At 40.1% G+C, this 19,746-nt stretch overlaps 1 protein-coding gene across 6 annotated transcripts in view; it reads left to right on the top strand.

Moving 5' to 3' along the window:
* Positions 1–19,746, top strand: part of CHL1 (cell adhesion molecule L1 like) — a 141,893-nt gene that overhangs the window by 98,716 nt on the left and 23,431 nt on the right. For all 6 annotated transcript variants that reach the window (XM_061362117.1, XM_061362116.1, XM_061362119.1 and 3 more), the window contains 8 exons: positions 1,624–1,744; positions 4,722–4,906; positions 11,612–11,743; positions 12,357–12,494; positions 13,152–13,263; positions 13,957–14,123; positions 15,687–15,852; positions 17,136–17,260. In XM_061362117.1, coding sequence (XP_061218101.1) covers positions 1,624–1,744; positions 4,722–4,906; positions 11,612–11,743; positions 12,357–12,494; positions 13,152–13,263; positions 13,957–14,123; positions 15,687–15,852; positions 17,136–17,260 — 1,146 coding nt within the window. The remainder of the gene's footprint in view (positions 1–1,623; positions 1,745–4,721; positions 4,907–11,611; positions 11,744–12,356; positions 12,495–13,151; positions 13,264–13,956; positions 14,124–15,686; positions 15,853–17,135; positions 17,261–19,746) is intronic.

Raw genomic sequence — 19,746 nt, forward strand, 5'->3', positions numbered from 1 at the left:
ATGTCCTGCATTTCTCGTGTTATCAGCTCAGAGCAGGAGCAGTTAAGACTCTGGTGTTGGGTACCCAGAGTTTGAAACCATGAATTCATGTCTAAAAGGTCACCCTGAGGCTGCATTACTTCAGGGTGAGCTTAAGGTGTGGATTTACAGAGCTTTAGGTGCTCTGTGTTAATTGTCCCCATCTGTAGCTCTACCTGGTGTTACATGAGAGGTGGTTCTCCTGACCATTTATTGCCCTGTCTGATAATCACCACAGCAGTTTTTATCCTGGGGAGTCACATCTTCCCTTTTTTTATGTTCCCCTATTTGTAGAACAGTGTCCTGAATATATTCTGCCTGCTCAAGCAGGCAATGTAGACAAGTCCGTAGGCAGCTAGCAGCTCTTTCTGCAATTCTCCACTGAGCTAATTTTGTTTCAGATAGGTAAAAATGAGAGTTCTGGCTTTTGTATGTAGCTATTGCCTCTGATTTATTTGGTTACACTGTTTTTGAGCATCTCTGTGTTTTGAATTTCCCAATTTGAAACTCCTGAAAGGGTTCATTTTGCTGGACAAGCACTGAAGTTTTTGAAAAGGGGGCTCTCCTCCAGGGTTTCTTGGTGGATAACAAAGCACAGAACAGACTAATGGAGGCTAAGCCTTGTGAGCAGAACAAGCAGGGCTGGTGCAGAGTGACAGATACTCTAAAATCTTTTTTTTTTCCCCTTGGAGAGATATCTAAACTCCTGTCGCTGGTGGGGAAGGGGCACAGCCTGCCTTTGGCAGTGGAAGGTGGAGGGCAGATGGAAAACGTGTGAGCGTATCCAGAGGCACCGAAGTGTTTTCCTGCAGCTCAGAGCACTTTGACACAGATTTGTAGAGATACAAAGCAAGGGAAGGAAAAAAACCCTACATTAGAAAATGGTTCAGAGAGTTACATGTGATCTTTTACCAATCCATCCGTAACTGACTATTTTTTGAAGAAGTAGTACCATTTGGGGACTTATTCATTACTGTGCTAATTGTTATTATAGTGATAACTAGATAGCCATTTAACTCTCTGCATATTTCATCATGAAACCATTGTTTGGCAGGCTGGAACAAATGGTGCATTGAAATCAAATGCAGGTCAATCTTGTTTTATTATTTTAACAGTCTTCTTTACAAATTGTATTTCCATTACTGTAAATTTAATAATCATAACAAGAAGGACAATTCTATGGGATATTCAAGTCAGAAAAGATGGGGTTTCATCTTACATAATAATGTGATAGAGTCAATGCAGAAGAAAGCTGCTAGGAAAGCTGGTGTGCACTAGAAGATCAGCAATTAAGGAGACCAGATTACCAAGTCTGGCTTGAGGTGTAGGATAGAACGGGCCAGTGCCTGGGAAGCAGAACATGAAACTCTAGGAAAAGAGGCTTCGCCAGTACTGCTGCCTGTTATTGTTACTGTAGCTATCTACTGACTGTTAACAGGAGAAACAGGCAAATCCTGGATTATTCTCAAAACGTATAAGTAAAAACAGAAAATTGACAAATTGATGTCCAAAACCTTTTGACAGATGTAATGCTTGTGGCATATTGAAGGATAAACAGAGGCTCCAAGATTTCATGCCTAACTTTTATTTTATTTCATTTTTTAGCAAATTTTATCAAGGAAAGAAAACCCAGACTGCTGATCCCTCCTGAATCTGCTGGCAGTAGCTCATCAGTCACTGTCATCAAGGGAGGTGTCCTGCTACTGGAATGTATTGCTGAAGGGCTGTGAGTAATGTGCAATACTGCACAAACCTTTTTAAACACTATTAAACAAAGGAAAAGCTATATTAAGAATTATACAACTACAAATGAATATACCTGCCTCCCTGTACAGTTTTAAATTGGACCTCTATGCAGAGTTTTCCTGAAGTATGCATACTCCTTGTAAAAGAGCAGAGAGCTAGCATGCAACATTTGTGTATTTTTTATTGCTATAGCTTATAAATAAGTAATTAAAATAATACCCTGGTAAGTACTATCTTTTTTTTCTATTTTATTTAATAAAACCCCACTATTATTGAACATTTTTGAGTAGCACAACATTTGATATGTTGAGAAACTAAGTATCAGAATTCAGCTTCTGTGCTTTGGCTCACAACCTGTTTCTTGTCTAGGTTTGCCAATTCTGTTTTGGTTGAAAAATTATTCACCATTTTTCCAGGTGTCAGACTCAGGATTTTAAAAGCAAACTTCTTGAGTTCTTTGAGTACCCCAGTTGCAGTGGGAGTTGCTGGCTTTGGAGTGGCTCTGAACCTGGATACTTTCTGTGGGCTGTTCGCCAGCATCCAGAATATCCATGAAAAGGATATTCTTTCCATAATGTTCTCACAGACAACAGCATGTTGAGGAACAAGTTCCACAGCTATGTAAAAATATAGTGAACTGGAGTTAGCCATACTGGTTTGATCCTGCTAGAATTAACAGTAATAAGCTACCTCCAAATATAGTTCCACTCCTGTGTTTTCTGCTTAGGCCAATGTCTATGCATTCCTCTCGTGCTTTGTGCTGCAGGGATATGTCAAGCTTATTATTGTGATCAGTATTTATATTAGGGCAGTATTAAGCTCTAATCGAGGATCTGGCTGCGCTAAGTATGGCAGAGTATCTCAGTGTTTGGTGTAAAAATATAGGAAAGGGTTAAAGTAGACGGTATGCGATAGAAATCAGGACAATTTTGTTTCTTATTGTAATAACACACAACAAAATAAGGGCAAACAGGGAAAGGGAATGGCTAAATAGATGTTAAGTGCAGCCTTCACAGTGAAGCTGTGAATAACTCTGAGCCCTTGCTGCTATAACTCAGACAGACAAAAGCTCCACTTTGCCCTCAATCCAGCTTTCCAATTTTTACTGTGTGCTTCTAGATGTAGTAGTCTTCTCCGGAACAGTTGCCACCAGAGAAAGAGGTAAAGCGAAAATCTCTCCAACCGCTAAACCCGCAATGAAAGCACAGTCGCTTCTGGTTTATTTGTGATAGAGCTTGTTGTTGAATGGAGGCTTAAATCATCATCTTGTCACACTTGTATGGTAGAGCTTCAGGTCTGTGAGTGCAGACAGTGGTTAGCAATTATATCCTCTCTATAAAATTCCAAAATCAGGATATTCATCTGCCTGAACAAACATGTTTAGGGTATTTTGTTTTTCTATGTGGGCATGAAAGGGTATTGCTCATTCAAGCTGGCAAGATTATGCCTCTGCAGTTGGTTGCCATTTCTGAGAGAAGGTGAATTGCTTGTCTCTACTGGATTCACTCCAGGTATCTGCAGTGAGTTTTGCTTCCCTGTTGCAACACTTCCCTGTCTAATTCACTACCCGTCAAGCTAATTTGGAGCCCCACAAACCTCCACAAGTCCAAAGCTATGAGTTTATAGCGTTTTCAAAGACCTTTATAAGTAAATCACCTTTGAAATATGCAAATGTGAATTTTCATGTGTGAGAATTAATGTCATGTACAAGAAGAGAAAAAGCTTTCTGCTTCTTTGGGAAAAAAAAGATAAAAATAAAAATAAAACCACAAATTAAAAAAAAAAGTTTTTGTTTCACTCAGGATTTTCCAGGAGACATTTTTATAAATTATTTTTCAAACAAAAAGATGTTTTTTAAAGTACTCACTTTTGAAAGAAGACAAATTACTTGTCTGATCACCAAGCAAGTATATTTTCATTGAAACCCTTCAAAAATGCAACATTTAGACCAAAATAAAATGATTTTTTTATTTGCTAAAATTCCCATTTTCAGCAGAAAAATGATCAGCTTTGCTTATATCTCTGCCAATCCATCCCACCAAATGTCCACAAACCACGGAAGCGGATAGACTGAGCCAGATTTCAAGTATCTAAGATCAGGGGCAGCCAACTGCAAAATAAGGAATTAAGTACATTTCCAATCTGTCATTTTTGAAGACTTATATTCTGAGTAATGACAGTGTCAGGGGGGCATTGCCTCACTACAGCACCAAGGCAACACAGAGCCTGACTTCGGTACAAGAGCAGGGCTAGGACTCTTGCAGGAAGTAATTGGGTATTTGCACAGTTGTGCTCACTGCTCGTGGAAACCCATAATTTCTTGGTACCTGGGGCTTTGAGTAGCTTGTGCCCGGGCATTTTGCCACAATAACAGATGGACACAAGAGTAAGCAGATATGACACTGTGTATGTGCGTTGTGTATGGTGTCCGGGTCGTGAAGTCCAGCTGGGAATGTGCAGACAACAGTCTGTCCCGAATTTCTGTGTCACTGCTATTTGCATTCTAAAAACGTAAAGAGAGTTTTCAGTCATCTCTGATGGTTGGCCACCTTTCTTACCAAGCAGGGAACTGAGTGAAGTCACTGTAATGAAGTCTTTGCCTCCTTGTCTGTCCTCAAGTGCCCTTCTGGAGCAGAATGAAATGAGCTCCATTCCTTCTCCTGCAGGCCATGCCAATACGCATACAAGGAACGCAGCCTCACACCATGGTCTGGTGTTGGCTGTGAAGAACCTACTTATAGAGGCCCTTCAACTCAAGAAGCAGCATAGACTAGTTGTGGTCCGTAGTATAATCCTTAGGATAGCCCCAGTGTTTTAAAAAGGCTCAAAAGTCTCTGAAAACTTCACCCTGCAGACCATATATGCATGAAGTCCAGCAGCTCTGCCAATATGAAGCATTGCAGTAGCTTACTGTTCAACTCAATATATATATTTTTCTTTTATTTCTTTGCTATTAGCCCAACTCCTCATCTAAGCTGGGTCAAGATCACTGGAAACTTGCCCAAGGATGAACCAGAAACAGAGAATTTTGGGAAGACACTGAAGATAGACCAAGTGACTACAGCTGATGAAGGAACATACCAATGCACAGCAAGCAACCCCATGGGGAGAGCAAAGCATGAGTTCCATGTTCATGTGGAAGGTGCTGAGTACACTTTACTGAACTTACTGATTTTGAACAAAGAGGTAGTCAAAGGGAAGTGAATAAGGGCCTTTCCTAATATCACTCAGTATAATGCATAAATTCAACCTACACTTATCTATTTATATTAACCAAGGACCCAGCTTATGGTTTTCAGAAGCTTGCAGAAAGTAGCACCTTTAAAAAAAAGTGAAAGGAAGTAATGCATTTATTTTCTGAACCATGAAGGCTCTACAAAGTGGTGGACAGGAGTACAAATACATGAGCAGATCCAGTACTCTAAAGATGTTAGAAGCGCAGAGATATTGATAAAACATCTTGTATTAAACTGAATGTCAGATAAAAAGATCTTGATCTTCAAGAGTGTGTAAATAGCTACTTTGGGCCGTATCAGAGATATTTCTTTGTTTCTCACCAAAAGTGAATGCATAAGGAGGATTGTAAAAATGCAGTGAGCAAACACGGTGTCACCTCTCTCGTATTTTCACCCCTAATTTTGTATAGGGACAACCTGAGCTAAGAGCAGTTTCTGTAGCTCCTGATAAGTATCATGAAAACTTGTGAAACAACGTAAAAAAACCAACCAACAAACAAAAAACTTTCTAGAAATTTTAAAGAAATTGCTTTTTTTCAAAAAATGAAATATGACCCTTTTTGTCATCCCACTGAGCATCCAAGGCCCATTCTCATCTCACGCTAGCCTTCATGCTTGGAAGGATGACGAATGTTGTATTAACAGCATTCATAAACAATCTTAGGTTTACACTTGTTTGTGTCATACACATGTGTAGGGTGGTGCATCCTTGTGTGTGAGCATGCACACAGGTCTGGTGGCTGAGGGAGGTGAGAGCTGGCTGTGCTTGTGCTGGGCTAGCAAAACAGAGAACCTGGTATGGTTGTGCATCCATTTGGCTGTTTTTTATTTGTGTTACTGCTGCAAGGCAGATTAAGCCAATCAAGATACCTTCGTAATGGGCATCATGCAGAGTGCAGACAGAGGCATGCAGTGCCTGCTCTGCCTTCATTCTCCTGTCTTCCTTCTCCTACTCCCCAAACCCTGAAGGTGCGAGCCCTTCACACCAGGCAGGTGCAGATGCTCTTTTCCAGGAACAAAGCAGAGCTCCAGTGAGACTTAGGAGAGACAAGCAAGACTTGCAGAAGTATCATTCCCACTGCAACTCTTTCAGTGATGCTGCCCATAAATAGCTACAAAATGAGAATCCTGAAGCACTGCTGCAAACATTTTCTCTTTACTGATGAAAAATGCTCCAGACTCTGCTCTGCAGAGTGAAAAAAAACCAACAGAATCACAGGCAGTATTAAACTGCCAGAGTCTGCCAACTGCTTCATTTTAATCTGTGCTGCTTCTCACTCCATGGGCACAAGAAGTCCTGACAGGAGGAAAGGGGCTTTCAAATACCTGCTCTGTATTTACTCCTCAGCTGAGGAAAAGCCTTTTCTCCCAGTATATAATGAATCATTCCCATTCACTTGCCACAGCCTTGTGTCTTACAGTCTACTTTCCCTTCCTGGAAGTTTGGCAGAGGGGGATACCAGGGCATGGCAAGTTTTCAGCTACAATGGAGGGGAAGTGCTGACTCCTAGAAATCATTCCAGATGGTTTGGCGCATCTCCTCTGTAGCTGAATATTTTAACAATCTGGCTATCATTTTCTCGGTTGTAAAAATTGAATTTTTCAAAGAAATTGCAGGAGCTGCAAAACCTAAAATACCAGAGAAATAACATTAATTAAGCAGTTGAGGATATTGACTCCCTTCTTCCCCCAGTCTCTAGAGGGAGAAAAGCTTCCTGGCAAATTGTTCCTGATCATTAACAAACAAGTGCTTAAAAAAAAGGGAAGATAATGTCACCATAGCCTAAATAATGCTCTTGCTATTAAATTCATTTTCCATGTGTGTAAATAATGATGCCTACTGTCAGTAGCAGGAATTCCCTCTATTCAGGGTCACCTCACATGCAGGCTACCAAGGTAAAATTGAGCCCAAGCAGTCTCTTTCTAGAATTTCTAACCAGAAAATGTTGCTATCATTAATCAGAGATGGAAACGTTCATCACTCTTGCAGCAGCTCCTGTGTGTGTACTCAAGGGCAGATCTTGAGTCGGAGGAAGCGAGCATTAATTTCAGTAGGCTTCAGGGAGGTTATGCTGACATAGGGCTTCCTTGCACCTGACAGGCTCTTCTCAAAGGAGGCATGCAGGGAGGAGAAAATTAAACAGGGAAGAAAAAACATCTCAGTTAATAACTGCCAACCATTCTCAATCAAGTGCTGGTGTGCAAATCAGGATTCTGATTTCATTTCTGCACTGTGTCACATTTTCTGTTCTTCTTTCTGGTATTTGAGGATCTCAGACTGATACCCCAGCCTTCTAAATAACAGTCTTAATGATATTTGCATTTTGCACTTACTAATCCTACAGGAGTCTGAGGGCAAAGGCTCAGGCAATTATTACCAAGCATATGAAAGTATTCAGCTAGGAAATAGCTTGGCTGTTTGAACATTTTAATCTCTCTTTCCAAGGAAAGATGTAGCCTGGAACGTTGGAGCAGGCACAAAATCCCCATTGTTATTAGAATGAGAGAACTACTAAGAAAATAAATAAAAAGCAGGGCAAACCCACAGATTGTCTTGACTTCAAACATTTATTTATTTGGTTATTGCATATAATCCTCCAAGTCCAATACAAAATGTATATATAGCCTCAAGATCTTGTCACAATCACAGCATCTGATCTAATGGTAGCTTTATCTTGATTGAGGCTCCTAGACTGTGCTTAATAGAAATAATTATTACAATATAATGATTAATTAAAGTGATGATATATAGCTAAGGACCTTTGAAGTTATGTCTCATAATACTTTCATTGCTCAGCTAGAAAAAAATAAAATAGATAAAACTAATGTGAGGCAGAACCATGGCTGGTTGTAGCTCAAATTGTAGTTCTTCATTTCAGTGGAAAACTGTTCAATAGGCATGCAGACCCCAAGGTGGTAACCACAGCTGAAGCTAGCAATGATGCCTCTGAAGTGGGGTGGATTGCCAGCCTTTGGGAATATGTTGGAGAATTAGAAATTATCTTGACAAATTGAGAAAGTGATCTGGAATAAAAAGGATGGGCTTCAGTAAGCACAAGTGCAGAGCAGTTCTCATCAGGCAACACTAGCTGGCTTCATAAGCACAGGATGGAAAGTGTCTGGTTAGACTGATCTGGAAGATATACTGAATCACAAGCTGAACATCACTTAGAAATATCAGTCTTGCAGAAAAACCAAAAATCATCCTGGAAAGTATAAAGAAAATTGTTGTTGTAAGACTTCTGAGTACTGATAAGGCCTCATGTACCATAGCCAGTTGTACATAGTGGACTTCATCAAAGATGGGGTTAACTCAGACAACTCAGGAGAAAGCATCAATGAGAGTCACAGAGAACAGAAACATGCAATTTGAGGAAAAAAAAAAAAGGTATATTTAATTTAGGAAAGAATGAATCTGAGGAATGCATAACAGCCTGCAGATGAACTGAAGTGTCTTTACAAAGTTCCCCAGGGATAATGTAAGATACAAGAGATTTCAATTGCAGCAAAGCAAAAATCTGTTAGACATTAAAAATTTGTTCTAGTCATGGGGAAAAGAATAGTGCTGCCATAGACACCATGGGGGAGGCTGTGGTGAAGGTTTGGACCCTTTGTGTGTGTTTTAGGTGTAGATGGTCCTGCTCTGTTGCAGAAGGATGGACTAGATGCCCATTTTAGATCCCTTCTACTCTTAAATCTGTCATTATATACCCACAAAGACATAAATGTCTTAATCAAAAGCCCCTACGTTCATAATTCTCATCAAGAAGAATATATATGCAGTGAAATATTTGCCATACCATATTGCTTACACAGATTAACTCTTCAAGTATCCAACCACTGGGATTTTATTATTTTTGGTTTAGACATGTATTAGGAAATACGTGTCTATTTTGTTATTCTCATATTTTATATACTTATAAGTAGTAAAGCATATCTGCCACACAGAAAAGAGGTTCTTCAGCCTTTCTGTGAAATTAAGTTTCATACTTGGCAAAATCTCATTGCCTATGGCTTTGCATCTACATCACTTTCTTGGGGAAACCACAGCAATTTCCACAACTGAGAAAGGAAAGCTGTGATATAATATATCTGCAGCTCACTTGCAGAGTGTATGCAGGTGAAAATAAGAAGGGATTTAACAAGTGTTTTGTATTCAGGCTGTGCTTGGTGTCTCACCTCCTCCAAAACAAGGAAATATCCTGTCTCAAATACTGTGTTTGTGGCAAACCCAGAGGAAAGAAATAACAAAACAAAGTAATCAGGACTGTTACAAACCTTCTCACCACCATGCCTTTGACCTGTCTTTTCCTAATGAAAGCATAATGTATATGAGAGATAGCGAGAAGGAAAAAGATATGCAAAACCATAATGTTTCATACTTGGTGTTGGTCAACGAGAAAATGAACATGAGCCAGCAGCGTGCGCTCACAGCCCAGCAAGCCAACCGTATCCTGGGCTACATCAAAAGGAGCGTGACCAGCAGGCCGAAGGAGGTGATCCTGCCCCTCTACTCTGCTCTTGTGAGACCTCACTTGGAGTATTGTGTGGAGTTCTGGTGTCCTCAACATAAAAAGGACATAGAACTGTTGGAACAAGTCCAGAGGAGGGCCACGAGGCTGATCAGGGGACTGGAGCACCTCCCATATGAAGATAGGCTGAGAAAGTTGGGGCTGTTTAGCCTGGAGAAGAGAAGGCTGCGTGGAGACCTCATAGCAGCCTTCCAGTATCTGAAGGGGGCCTATAGGGATGCTGGGGAGGGATTCTTCATTAGGGACTGTAGTGATAGGACAAGGGATAATGGGTTAAAACTTAAACAGGGGAAGTTTAGATGGGATATAAGGAGGAAATTCTTTCCTGTTAGGGTGGTAAGGCACTGGAATGGGTTGCCCAGGGAGGCTGTGAATGCTTCATCCCTGGCAGTGTTCAAGGCCAGGTTGGACGAGGCCTTGGGTGATATGGTTTAGTGTGAGGTGTCCCTGCCCATGGCAGGGGGGTTGGAACTAGATGATCTTAAGGTCCTTTCCAATCCTAACTATTCTGTGATTCCATGATTCTATGTAATGTTCTGCTGCTTGCAGGTTTTTTTTCCTGGAGCCAAATAGAAGGAACAATAGTAAGTATGGTCATGTCACATGCTGCGCAATGGGAGGGCAACCAGTGCTGTGTGAGGAAGGTGGTAGAAGAAATCTGTATCATGTGAAGGAGATTCAAAGATGTTATAAATTTAGATAAGCTTCAATGTCTTGAATTTTACTTCAACCTTTAGATGTTGCTTAACCATGTCTCTTCATGGGTGATCTACTGTGGAAATGGACTGTGTGTAGTATCACATTTCAGAGATGTTCTTTTAATATATCTGTGTGAATATGAGCAAGGTTGATTTGTTTTATCATATCACACTGATAACATCTGGAGATGTATTACCAGGCAACAGCTCCGTTAATCTTCAAAGCGTTTTATGAGCATTAACTAATGAATCCTCACGTTTCCCATACATGAGCTCATCTTTTTCAAATAGGGAAAGAGGCTCAGGGATCTGCCCAGCACATGTAGAAGAGGTAGTATCGGCCTGGAATTAAAATTTGGAAGTTTGTTGCTTCTCAGGGTGAGATAATGATGAATTAAGGCTGTGTTTTGAATTGAGGCTGCCCAATGAGGTGCAGGAGGGCTCAGGGACCTGCATTCAGTCTATGAAGAACAAAGGATTCATCAAATTAATGTTTTGGTTTTGTTGTTGGTTGGAGCTTTTTTCTACCCTCGGTGCCTTTCCCTCCCTTATGGTTGTTTTTTTTCCAATGAAATTTGGGTACCTGCTGCTCTGGGGCCACTGTAGAGAGGAGGTTTCCCCGGAGCTGGCAGTGCTGGGAAAGAGGAAAGCGCAGGGAATGCAGCAGCACGCTGCTGTTCCTCTACCACCACCCTGTGGGCAAACTTTCTGGGCTGCTGCTCCGGACGATGGTTCTCTCTTCCCTCCTCAGTGGTGAAAAAGTGTTCCATCATTCCTAAATAGGTTAAGGGTCAGCATCTCATCTGAATACCCTATGGAAAACCAGAATATCAAAATCACAGTGCATTTCCTCAGCACAACTAGATGAGCAGATAGAGCTGATACATCCTTTGTGGAGCTCTGCAGTATTGCTGTATTCTGTCTGTTCCTGGGCCCTTGTTAGTGGCTACTGAGGTGGTTTTGAGCTGAGCTGGATGGATATTTGCATCTTGTTTGAGTTGCTGAAAGAGTCTCACCTCATTTCACAGATCACAATCTCACAACTGAGGGTCCTTGTGAAAACGCAACCCATTCACATTTGCCTCCTTCCCCAGCATCTCACCTCCATTTGCATATGTTTTCCACCTGGATAAACACTGCCCATTTCCGAAACTCTCTCCCTGACACTCACATTTCACAAAGGACAGAAAGTGATGCATCCTGATGATAATTTTACCTTTTGTAACGTTAGTTTGCAAAAAATACTATGCAGCCTCACAGCAGGCTGCTAGAAGCTGGCTGGGAACTGTTGGCAACGTTTGCCATCTCCTGGAGGACCAGAGGAATAGCAGGGTTAGACATTTCTGTGGCACCTGAGACCTGCTATGTCCCCTCTTTACAGAGCCCCCTCAGTGGATAAAGAAACCGGAAGGTGGTGTTTACAGCGTGGGAACAAATCTTGTGCTGCTGTGTGAAGCTATTGGCAACCCAGAGCCAACCATTCAGTGGAAACTTAACGGGATGCCCATTGATAGTAAGTGAAAGGTCCAATGTTCTGCTTTAGGTGGTGGCTGGGTGGGATGTGCTTGGGTTACACCCAGTTAGAGGGAACACCCAAATGCTAACACTAAATGATGCCTAGTTTGGCATCTCTTTAGACATGAATTACCGCTTACTTAATAAAGCTGATATTTAAATATGATCTTGAAGAGATTAAGGATGAGAGCTGAAGGGTGTGGAGTGGTACCCATGAGTTACTGCCTCACCCTGTAACGCTCTTATCTTTTGGGGATCACAGATAGCTTGTGTTCACTGAGGGCTCCTGGTCTTTGTGCTTTTGTATAAGCACAAGTAACTTCATGGCTGCAGAGTGTGGGCCTGCTCCCTGGTATAGGTGTATTATCGCTACTTTTAAAAAAGTCTCTGTGGGGATATTACTGGAAATTGGTGCTCTAGAGCACTTCCTTTAGGCCATGTGGCTGCTGGCAAAGGTAGTGCTCTGCAACTTGCCCTTTGGCTGTTGAGCAAGGTTCAGGTTTGGTTCTGAAGATGTGCCTTGCCTTTGACCGTCAAGTACTGAGGAGATACAGTGAGCTCCACAGTCATGATGTTTTCTCCAGCTCCTGACACAGTCTGGGTCTTTCCAGGTAGGACATTCAGAGGGAGAATCTCTGCCAGAGAGATCAGCCTTACCAACCTTCAGCTTCAGGACAGTGCTGTGTACCAGTGTGAGGCCAGCAACAAGCATGGCACCATCCTTGCCAGTGCCAATGTGAATGTCCTCAGTGAGTATCCTCCCAGCCTTTCATGTGCATGAGAAAAGATCTAACTGAAGTGTCCCATTCTGATGATTGAATCTTCAGAACAGCTTGGGGTTTGTAACCATTCTTCCTTTGCATTGCCCCCATATTGTCCAAAATAATGCAACAAGCCTTATTGTGGACCATGCTGTATCCTTGATATAATTGCGTATGAGCTTTGATATATACTTTTTTTTTTTTTTAATATGGCTGTGGTTGGGTTCAAAATCTTTTGAATCCAAATATACTGAAACCACTGGGGTGTGAATTGTGACCACAACTCTGGTTTTTAAGTGTATTGTTAATCTTGAATTTCAGCTGCAGTGCTCAGCTGTGAAGAAAGAGTGATGGGCATTTATTTAATAAAGGAAGTCTCTAGAGGAAGCAGAACCAGGTCTGTTTTCTCTCCTGGATCATGTTGATGCTTCATGTTCTGACATGTCCAGCAGTCAACCACTGCTATCTTTGTCAGTGGAGCTTATAAGAGCTCAATTGCTCTGTGCAACTGGTTCCAAAAGGCAGTGAAATGCCCATTAAGTGACTAAGTTTTGACCTTTGCTGGAAAAGGAGTTGATGCAGGGACAGTATTTATATTGACAGTTCTGAAATGAAGTGCTGCTCATTTTGCATTCTCTTCTGCAGACATTGCCCCCTTAATACTGACCTCAGATGGTGAAAACTATGCTGCAGTTGTGGGTTACAGTGCTTTCCTGCACTGTGAAATTTTTGCCTCGCCTGCAGCAGATATTAGATGGTAAGCCACTGAGAACTGGTGTTTTAATGTGAAACAAGTTCATACAGTCTACTTAAACACACACACACACACACACACACAAAAAGCTAGTCACTATTTCTATGGAGTTAAAATTAAAAATTCGTAACAAAACTGTATATAAGTATTTTGTGTTAATAATACTTATGTATTATTATATGTTAATTAAAGTCAATACCTGTGTGAGACAAGTACTGTGATATTCATTAAACCAAGCCATGCTGTATATAGCCAAATCCTGCTACAGCTTCATTGGTCTTAGTCTGATATTGGCGACTTCCTAAGTTTGGACACATTACTGAGGTGGAAACGCAATGACTTACAAAGCATATTTACCTCGAAATGGTTCCACACGGTTGGAAATCACAGGATTGTCATAACCCTTGACAGGTGCAATAAAATTGCAGATGACAGCTATAGATTAAGGACTCAGCCAGACTAGTTTAAAGGCTTTGCTAGAGGCTGGCAGTGCATTTTTGGCTTGCAGGAAGCTTATGCCCCTTTATGATTTGCTGCACGTGGGTAAAGGGACCTGCTAATCTTGAATTGATTCCTCAGTGGCAGAGCTGAGACCAGTTCCCAGACCCCCTGTCCCCCCCTGTAATATCTGCTAACCATGAAATAACAGTTTCTGCAGCCTTAGAAATAAGCCATAACTGTTGCTATCACCTTTAGGACTAAGGATGACAGCATAGAGCCACTTTCAACTTTACGCTATGAGTTAAATAAGAATGGCACACTAGAGATCAAAGAAACAAAGAAAGAAGACTCAGGATCGTATGCTTGCTGGGCTGCAAACTCTGTTGGAAAAAGAGCAATCACTGCCAATCTGGATATAAGAGGTAATGTCCCACTTATCAATAGAAAGACCTTTCAACTCTGCCAAGTTTCATTATTTAAAAGCTTTCAGTAAATAAGTAATTAGTAAACATTCACTCCAAGATACAGATTCATTCTGTGAGGCTATAAATTCTCTGCATACTAAGACCTGAAATTGCCACACATCTCATATATATGTAACAGTTTGTACTGTCTCCATTTTTCATCATATGTGATTTCTCCATGCTCATACGGGATGTTTACTTTCACCTGAACATTTGCAAGAGCTGCATAAGCCACCAAAAACTTTTAGTTTACTTTCCAAATCCATTAACATTATTTCCATGAAAGGATTTTCCCTCCCTCTTGCCATCAGCCCTGTTACACTTGGAGTAGCTTCTTGGCTGACCCTGGAGAACCTAGAAGCCTCCCTGTGCCCGTGGGCTTGATGGGGTCCTTGCTGAACCAGATAGGGTCTCACAGATGTGGCCTTCCTTCTTCTTAAAGTTGCATCCTATCTGTTGATCAGAAGGTACATCCCAAACTGAATTAATGTCTACAGGAAATACCAAGCCCATTGCAGCAGGATGAGTTAGGGAATGCTTCTGGCTTAAGGGCTCTGGGTTGGGCTTTTGCCTGATTATTAACTTGGCAAATATTTGTAAATAGGGAAAAATAATTACAGAAGTGTGTCTACTTATAAATACCAGATACTTACCTTGTGCTTCAATTCTATTTTAAAGGGATTTATGTGGTTGGCTGGGCAGGAGGGGTTTTCCCCTGGAGAGAGTGATGGCAGAGCACAGCTTCTGTTGAGCACACAGATTAAATTTAGTGCATTGCATACAAATTTACTTAGGATTTAGGGCTTTCCAATAAAAACAAACCTTAAATGCTCAATTAGCAAAGTCCTCAAAAGGGCTCTCAGTTACAGGTTTGCTGTGACAAACTTGAGGAAAAAACCCAACTCTTTCTGTGTTCTGTTTGTACCCACTCCCTTTGCTTTGCAAATTTTACAGTGATAATAAACATGAAATGTACAATGAAATTCTCACAGAGCCACATTTCACTGTATAAATAAATTCAGCCAAGTGCTTTCTTCTCACTTATTCATCTGTTTCTGTATTCAGATTAGAGTCAATTAAAAGAACAAACTTGATTGCAATATTTTTTTCTCACTTGACTTTAATAAGCTTGTAATTTTTCTTGGAGCATTGCCAAAGCTTATTTCAAATGGCAATTGGACATAAAAATCATATTCAAGCCTTTTTTTTTCCTCATCCATTTCATGAGTCTGCTAACAAGGATTTTCACCTGTTACTTTTTTTTTATGGTTTTGTTGTTTGTTTCTTTTTATGGAGCTCTTTGTTTTGGCATGAACCAAAAAAGGTACTTTTCAAGATAAAAAATTAAATCCTGGCAAATACCTATTTTGAAACCAACCACCCTTCTCTTGAAATGTTTGTACATATAACAAAAAAGACCTGATACTTTCTCCTAAGGTTGATTTTGGTATATGAATTGTGTGGTGAAATTTGATGTAATAGTCTCTCTCCTAATCAAAGTGCTTTTCTGTGATCAATCAGATGCTACAAAAATTGTTGTTACTCCAAAGAGCCCCCGAGTGTTGAAATCACATTCCATTTTATTGAAATGTCAGGCTGAGTATGACTCACACTTGAAACACAGTTTTAAATTATCCTGGAGGAAAAATGGAGATGAGCTGCCAGTCAACAGCACAGAAGGTGGCAGGTAAGCAGGGAAGAAACAAGAGTTTTCTTGATCTCAGCTGAATAAAGCTGTATGACACTGGAGCATGAGTTTCAATAAACATGAGATTTAATAGCTTGAAATGCAAATTTATGTCTGCAAGAATTCTTCATATGAAATGTGAATAGATATGCATTTTTATATAAATTAAATATAAATATAAATATAAATATAAATATAAATATAAATATAAATATAAATATAAATATAAATATAAATATAAATATAAATATAAATATAAATATAAATATAAATATAAATATAAATGTATATATATGAGTTTTGAGCAGTGGCTGGCAAATGATTTTGTTTTTTATCAACACTCGCACTATCCCAGCAGAATGTTGCATAAATGTTGGTTCAACCCAAAAATACAACCCTAGCTCTACTGCAGTCATCTGGATGGCTTTTTTTTTCTCCTCTACAGTGGAACTAGTCTTTTCCTTTGGTTCACACCTGTTTGACCAAAGCAGAGGCCTTGTAGTGTTGAAGTGGATGGTTAATAGCTATCTGGGATTCTGCCTGAAATTGCATACAGTAAAAGCAATTAGTTTTTCTTACATATATGTGCATACTTGCAAGTCCAGGCCGTATTTTGCCCTACTTTTGTGTTTCCACTGACCCCAAGGGGATAGAGCTAAGCCTTTATTTCATATGAAGATTCCCACAGTGGGTAATCAGATGTCTTTATTAATTACCCCAGAAGAGAGATGTTTTCCTAAATACTGCAGTACTGGAAAGACTGAAGATCCTGCTGAGACCACATAGTATGGGGAGATAGTGCCAAGCAGATGCAATGTCTGCAAGAGAGCCCATGTGCCTATTTTAATGCCAGCTTCCCCTCATGCATTGGACATTTCACAAGTGGGTTGAGAATGCTTAGTTTTACTGAGCCCTTTCAAAAATTCAATATAAAGCCCATATATTTGCCTCATTAATGGTGTGCCAACATCCTATGTTCCAGACACCAGCTGATGCATATCAATGTGGCTCTTTTCAGACCAAGAGAGACATGCCAGCTTCCAGCCATGGAGGCTAAATCACTACAAAATACAAATAATAGTCTACAGCACAGTGTATAATACAACTACAATTATGTTTTTTAGTAGTTGGCCCAATGTGCAATTCTGTTATTCAAAATGTCATGTTACAAAGCTTTTTTATGAACAGTCTCTTAGAGATCAGTGGTGTCTGTCTGTCATATGCTTACCTTGCAGATTTTTCTCTTCCTTATTTGTATGTTCCTTTTTTCCTTTGCCCGGTAGGATAATTCTGGACAGGGATACACTGTTCATATCAAGTGTGACACAGGAGGATCAAGGAGTTTACACGTGTGTGGCCAGGACTTCTCTGGACAGTGTCACAGCTGAATCATGGTTAATTGTTCTTGGTAAGACGATATTTCCCAGTGTGCCAAGAGCTCCATGCAGCACATAATGCCATTGCAGCAGTTTTGCTTATTTGCTTTTTTTATCCAGTTCAGTTACAGAGCCTTGATAACCCAGTTTCACAGAGGTGCAATGTACCTCTCCCTCATTAACCTCAGTTATGTTATCCTTGTATCTCCTGGAATGAGGATGCTGATGCAAGCTTTTCATTTATATTTAATCTTTGTTATAATTAAGATGAGGCAGCCTTTTTTTCTCAGTTCAGGAGTCATCCACAGTGGTTGTAGGAGGTTGCCGAGGCTGGAAGGTGTAACAGCGTATTAAGAATGTCTCTGCTTCTGCTTTGAAGCCCTTCATCAGTCCTTCACCTCACTTTACTAGAGAATTGCACATAAATTACCACTTGGACTATTTTTTGAAGAAGAAGGACATAAGGCCAGTATTTAGATCTCCAACTCTTCAGAAGATCAGTGGAAGTGAGCACCTAAAAGGATTAATTATCTCTGTGAATCTGGACATAAATTGTTGTCCAGTGGCAAAGAGCAAGTACACAGCCAAGAAAAGCCTTGACCCAAAGAGTCTGGTGCTTGACTTTTTGTGATCATCCATACAACTTGCTTTGCTTCCTGAAGGGCCATTTGGAATTAAGGGAGTGAACTTGTGGAGTGATGTGCAGTCCTTTGCACATGTACATAAGGGCATCAGCCAGTAGCTAAAATTCTGTGGATATTTTTGGAATACATGGATAGTTTTGTATCATTTGATTTCATTAAGTTTTCTTCATTTTACATTTTTATATATTTTTGGCAGTGATTGAAACGAGAACTAAGATAACCTGAACTTCAAGATGTGTTCTCACTTTAAATTAATGGCATTTTTCAGTAAATAGTAAATGAAAATGATGCTGTGCACATTATTTATGGTATTGAGTTTTTTAGTGCTAATTCCAAATGTTTGTAGACTATTCGTACATTACTTATGAAAATTTCATGAAGCACTTTATTCCATTTTAAAAAGGTGATTTGCAGAAGAGGCGACAGAGTCTTCTGCTTTTTTCCCCTTTTTTATTGTATATAAGAAAGGTCTTGGTGGATTACTTACTCTGTTACTTTCTGAATTAAAACTTCAGGCTGCTTTTGCAATGGAAGACCTGTGAAATAGCTAAAGAACTAAATATGGCACAGATGGAGATATCAGAATATGGGCAGCTAAAAACAAAGAAATGTTCATTTAGAATACTTCTAAGTATCTGTTCTATGATCAATGATGGATAGAGTGGTGAGTATCTTTAGGATGTGCCATCACTGCCTTTAAAGTATATTAATATAATGAATTTTAACACTAGGTATGCTCCAAGAACAGAGCATCAAAACACCTATAGATTAAACTGATTTATTGTGATTTTACCAAGTAGTACAGAAACAGGGAAAAGAAATGCAAAGAAATCTAAAACAAAACACCCAACCCCAATATAACCTTTTTAACCTTTAGATATACCTTGAGATAAAAAAGAAGACTCAATATTGCTATTTTAAAATCTCAGTACAAACATGATTAATTTGTTTCACAATGACAGAGGCAGTCTTGGCGAAAAGGTAGCTGGTTTTTCCTGTAAGAAATGGCATTGTAAGCCAAAAAATGCAGTTGGAATGTTGGGGCAGGAGGAGGTCAAAGGCCTGAAGTTGTGCAATCTCATTTCCTTGGTCTGTAATTTGTTTAGATTTTGAAACACCAGCGTTATGCTTGAGGAGGGTGAGTGTGTGTGTGTGACTTGGAAGGATGAAATCAGGACAAGGGGTTGCTCCCCCTGCAGTGAGGAATTACCCTTTTATACCAGGCTTTTTACATTGCAGTTACTAATCTAACCTGATACAGTCAGAGTGCAAACTGTCAAAGCAAGCCATAAGGAAGGTAAACATCTTTGAGTCTGAAAACACTACATTTAACAGTATTCACTCAGTTGCAGACAACTGTGCAAATGATTACCTCATTTCAGATCACCTCTTCTGCATTTGATGCTGTTGAGAATCCAGGTTATGTTGCAGACATGTTCTCCCCATGCAATCTCCCAGGACTGTGAGGGGGAGCAGCCTGTTTCAGTGATGCTGCTGACCTCGGCCCTGATTAGCAGTACTACATCCCTGAAAAGTAAGCTCTGACAGCAACAGGGTAGTCCTGTACTTGGTCTTGTATAGTGCAGTGCAGTTATACCAGCCACCACCAACTCTTGACATATTCTTTGGACAGCATTAGTTGAGCTGGCAGGTAATGAATTTTCTTGTTTCCTTTTAATATAGATCCCCATAGCTGGGATAATGAATGTTATCCTTTCACTCGTTCTCTAAAAGGCTAAGTTCAATAACTGTTAGAGTTGAGTCACCTTCTACCACTCTGGTTTGCACCAGAGTAAATCCAAGTGATGCTAATATAACTTTCTGCTAAGAGCAGTGTCAATATCTATTAACAATTAAACAGATCTTAATGCTGA

The sequence above is a fragment of the Neopsephotus bourkii genome, unplaced genomic scaffold (assembly GCF_033783945.1).
Source record: "Neopsephotus bourkii isolate Nb327-2 ecotype Australia unplaced genomic scaffold, CSIRO-AGI_Nbou_v1 NB_1080, whole genome shotgun sequence".
NCBI lineage: Eukaryota > Metazoa > Chordata > Aves > Psittaciformes > Psittacidae > Neopsephotus > Neopsephotus bourkii.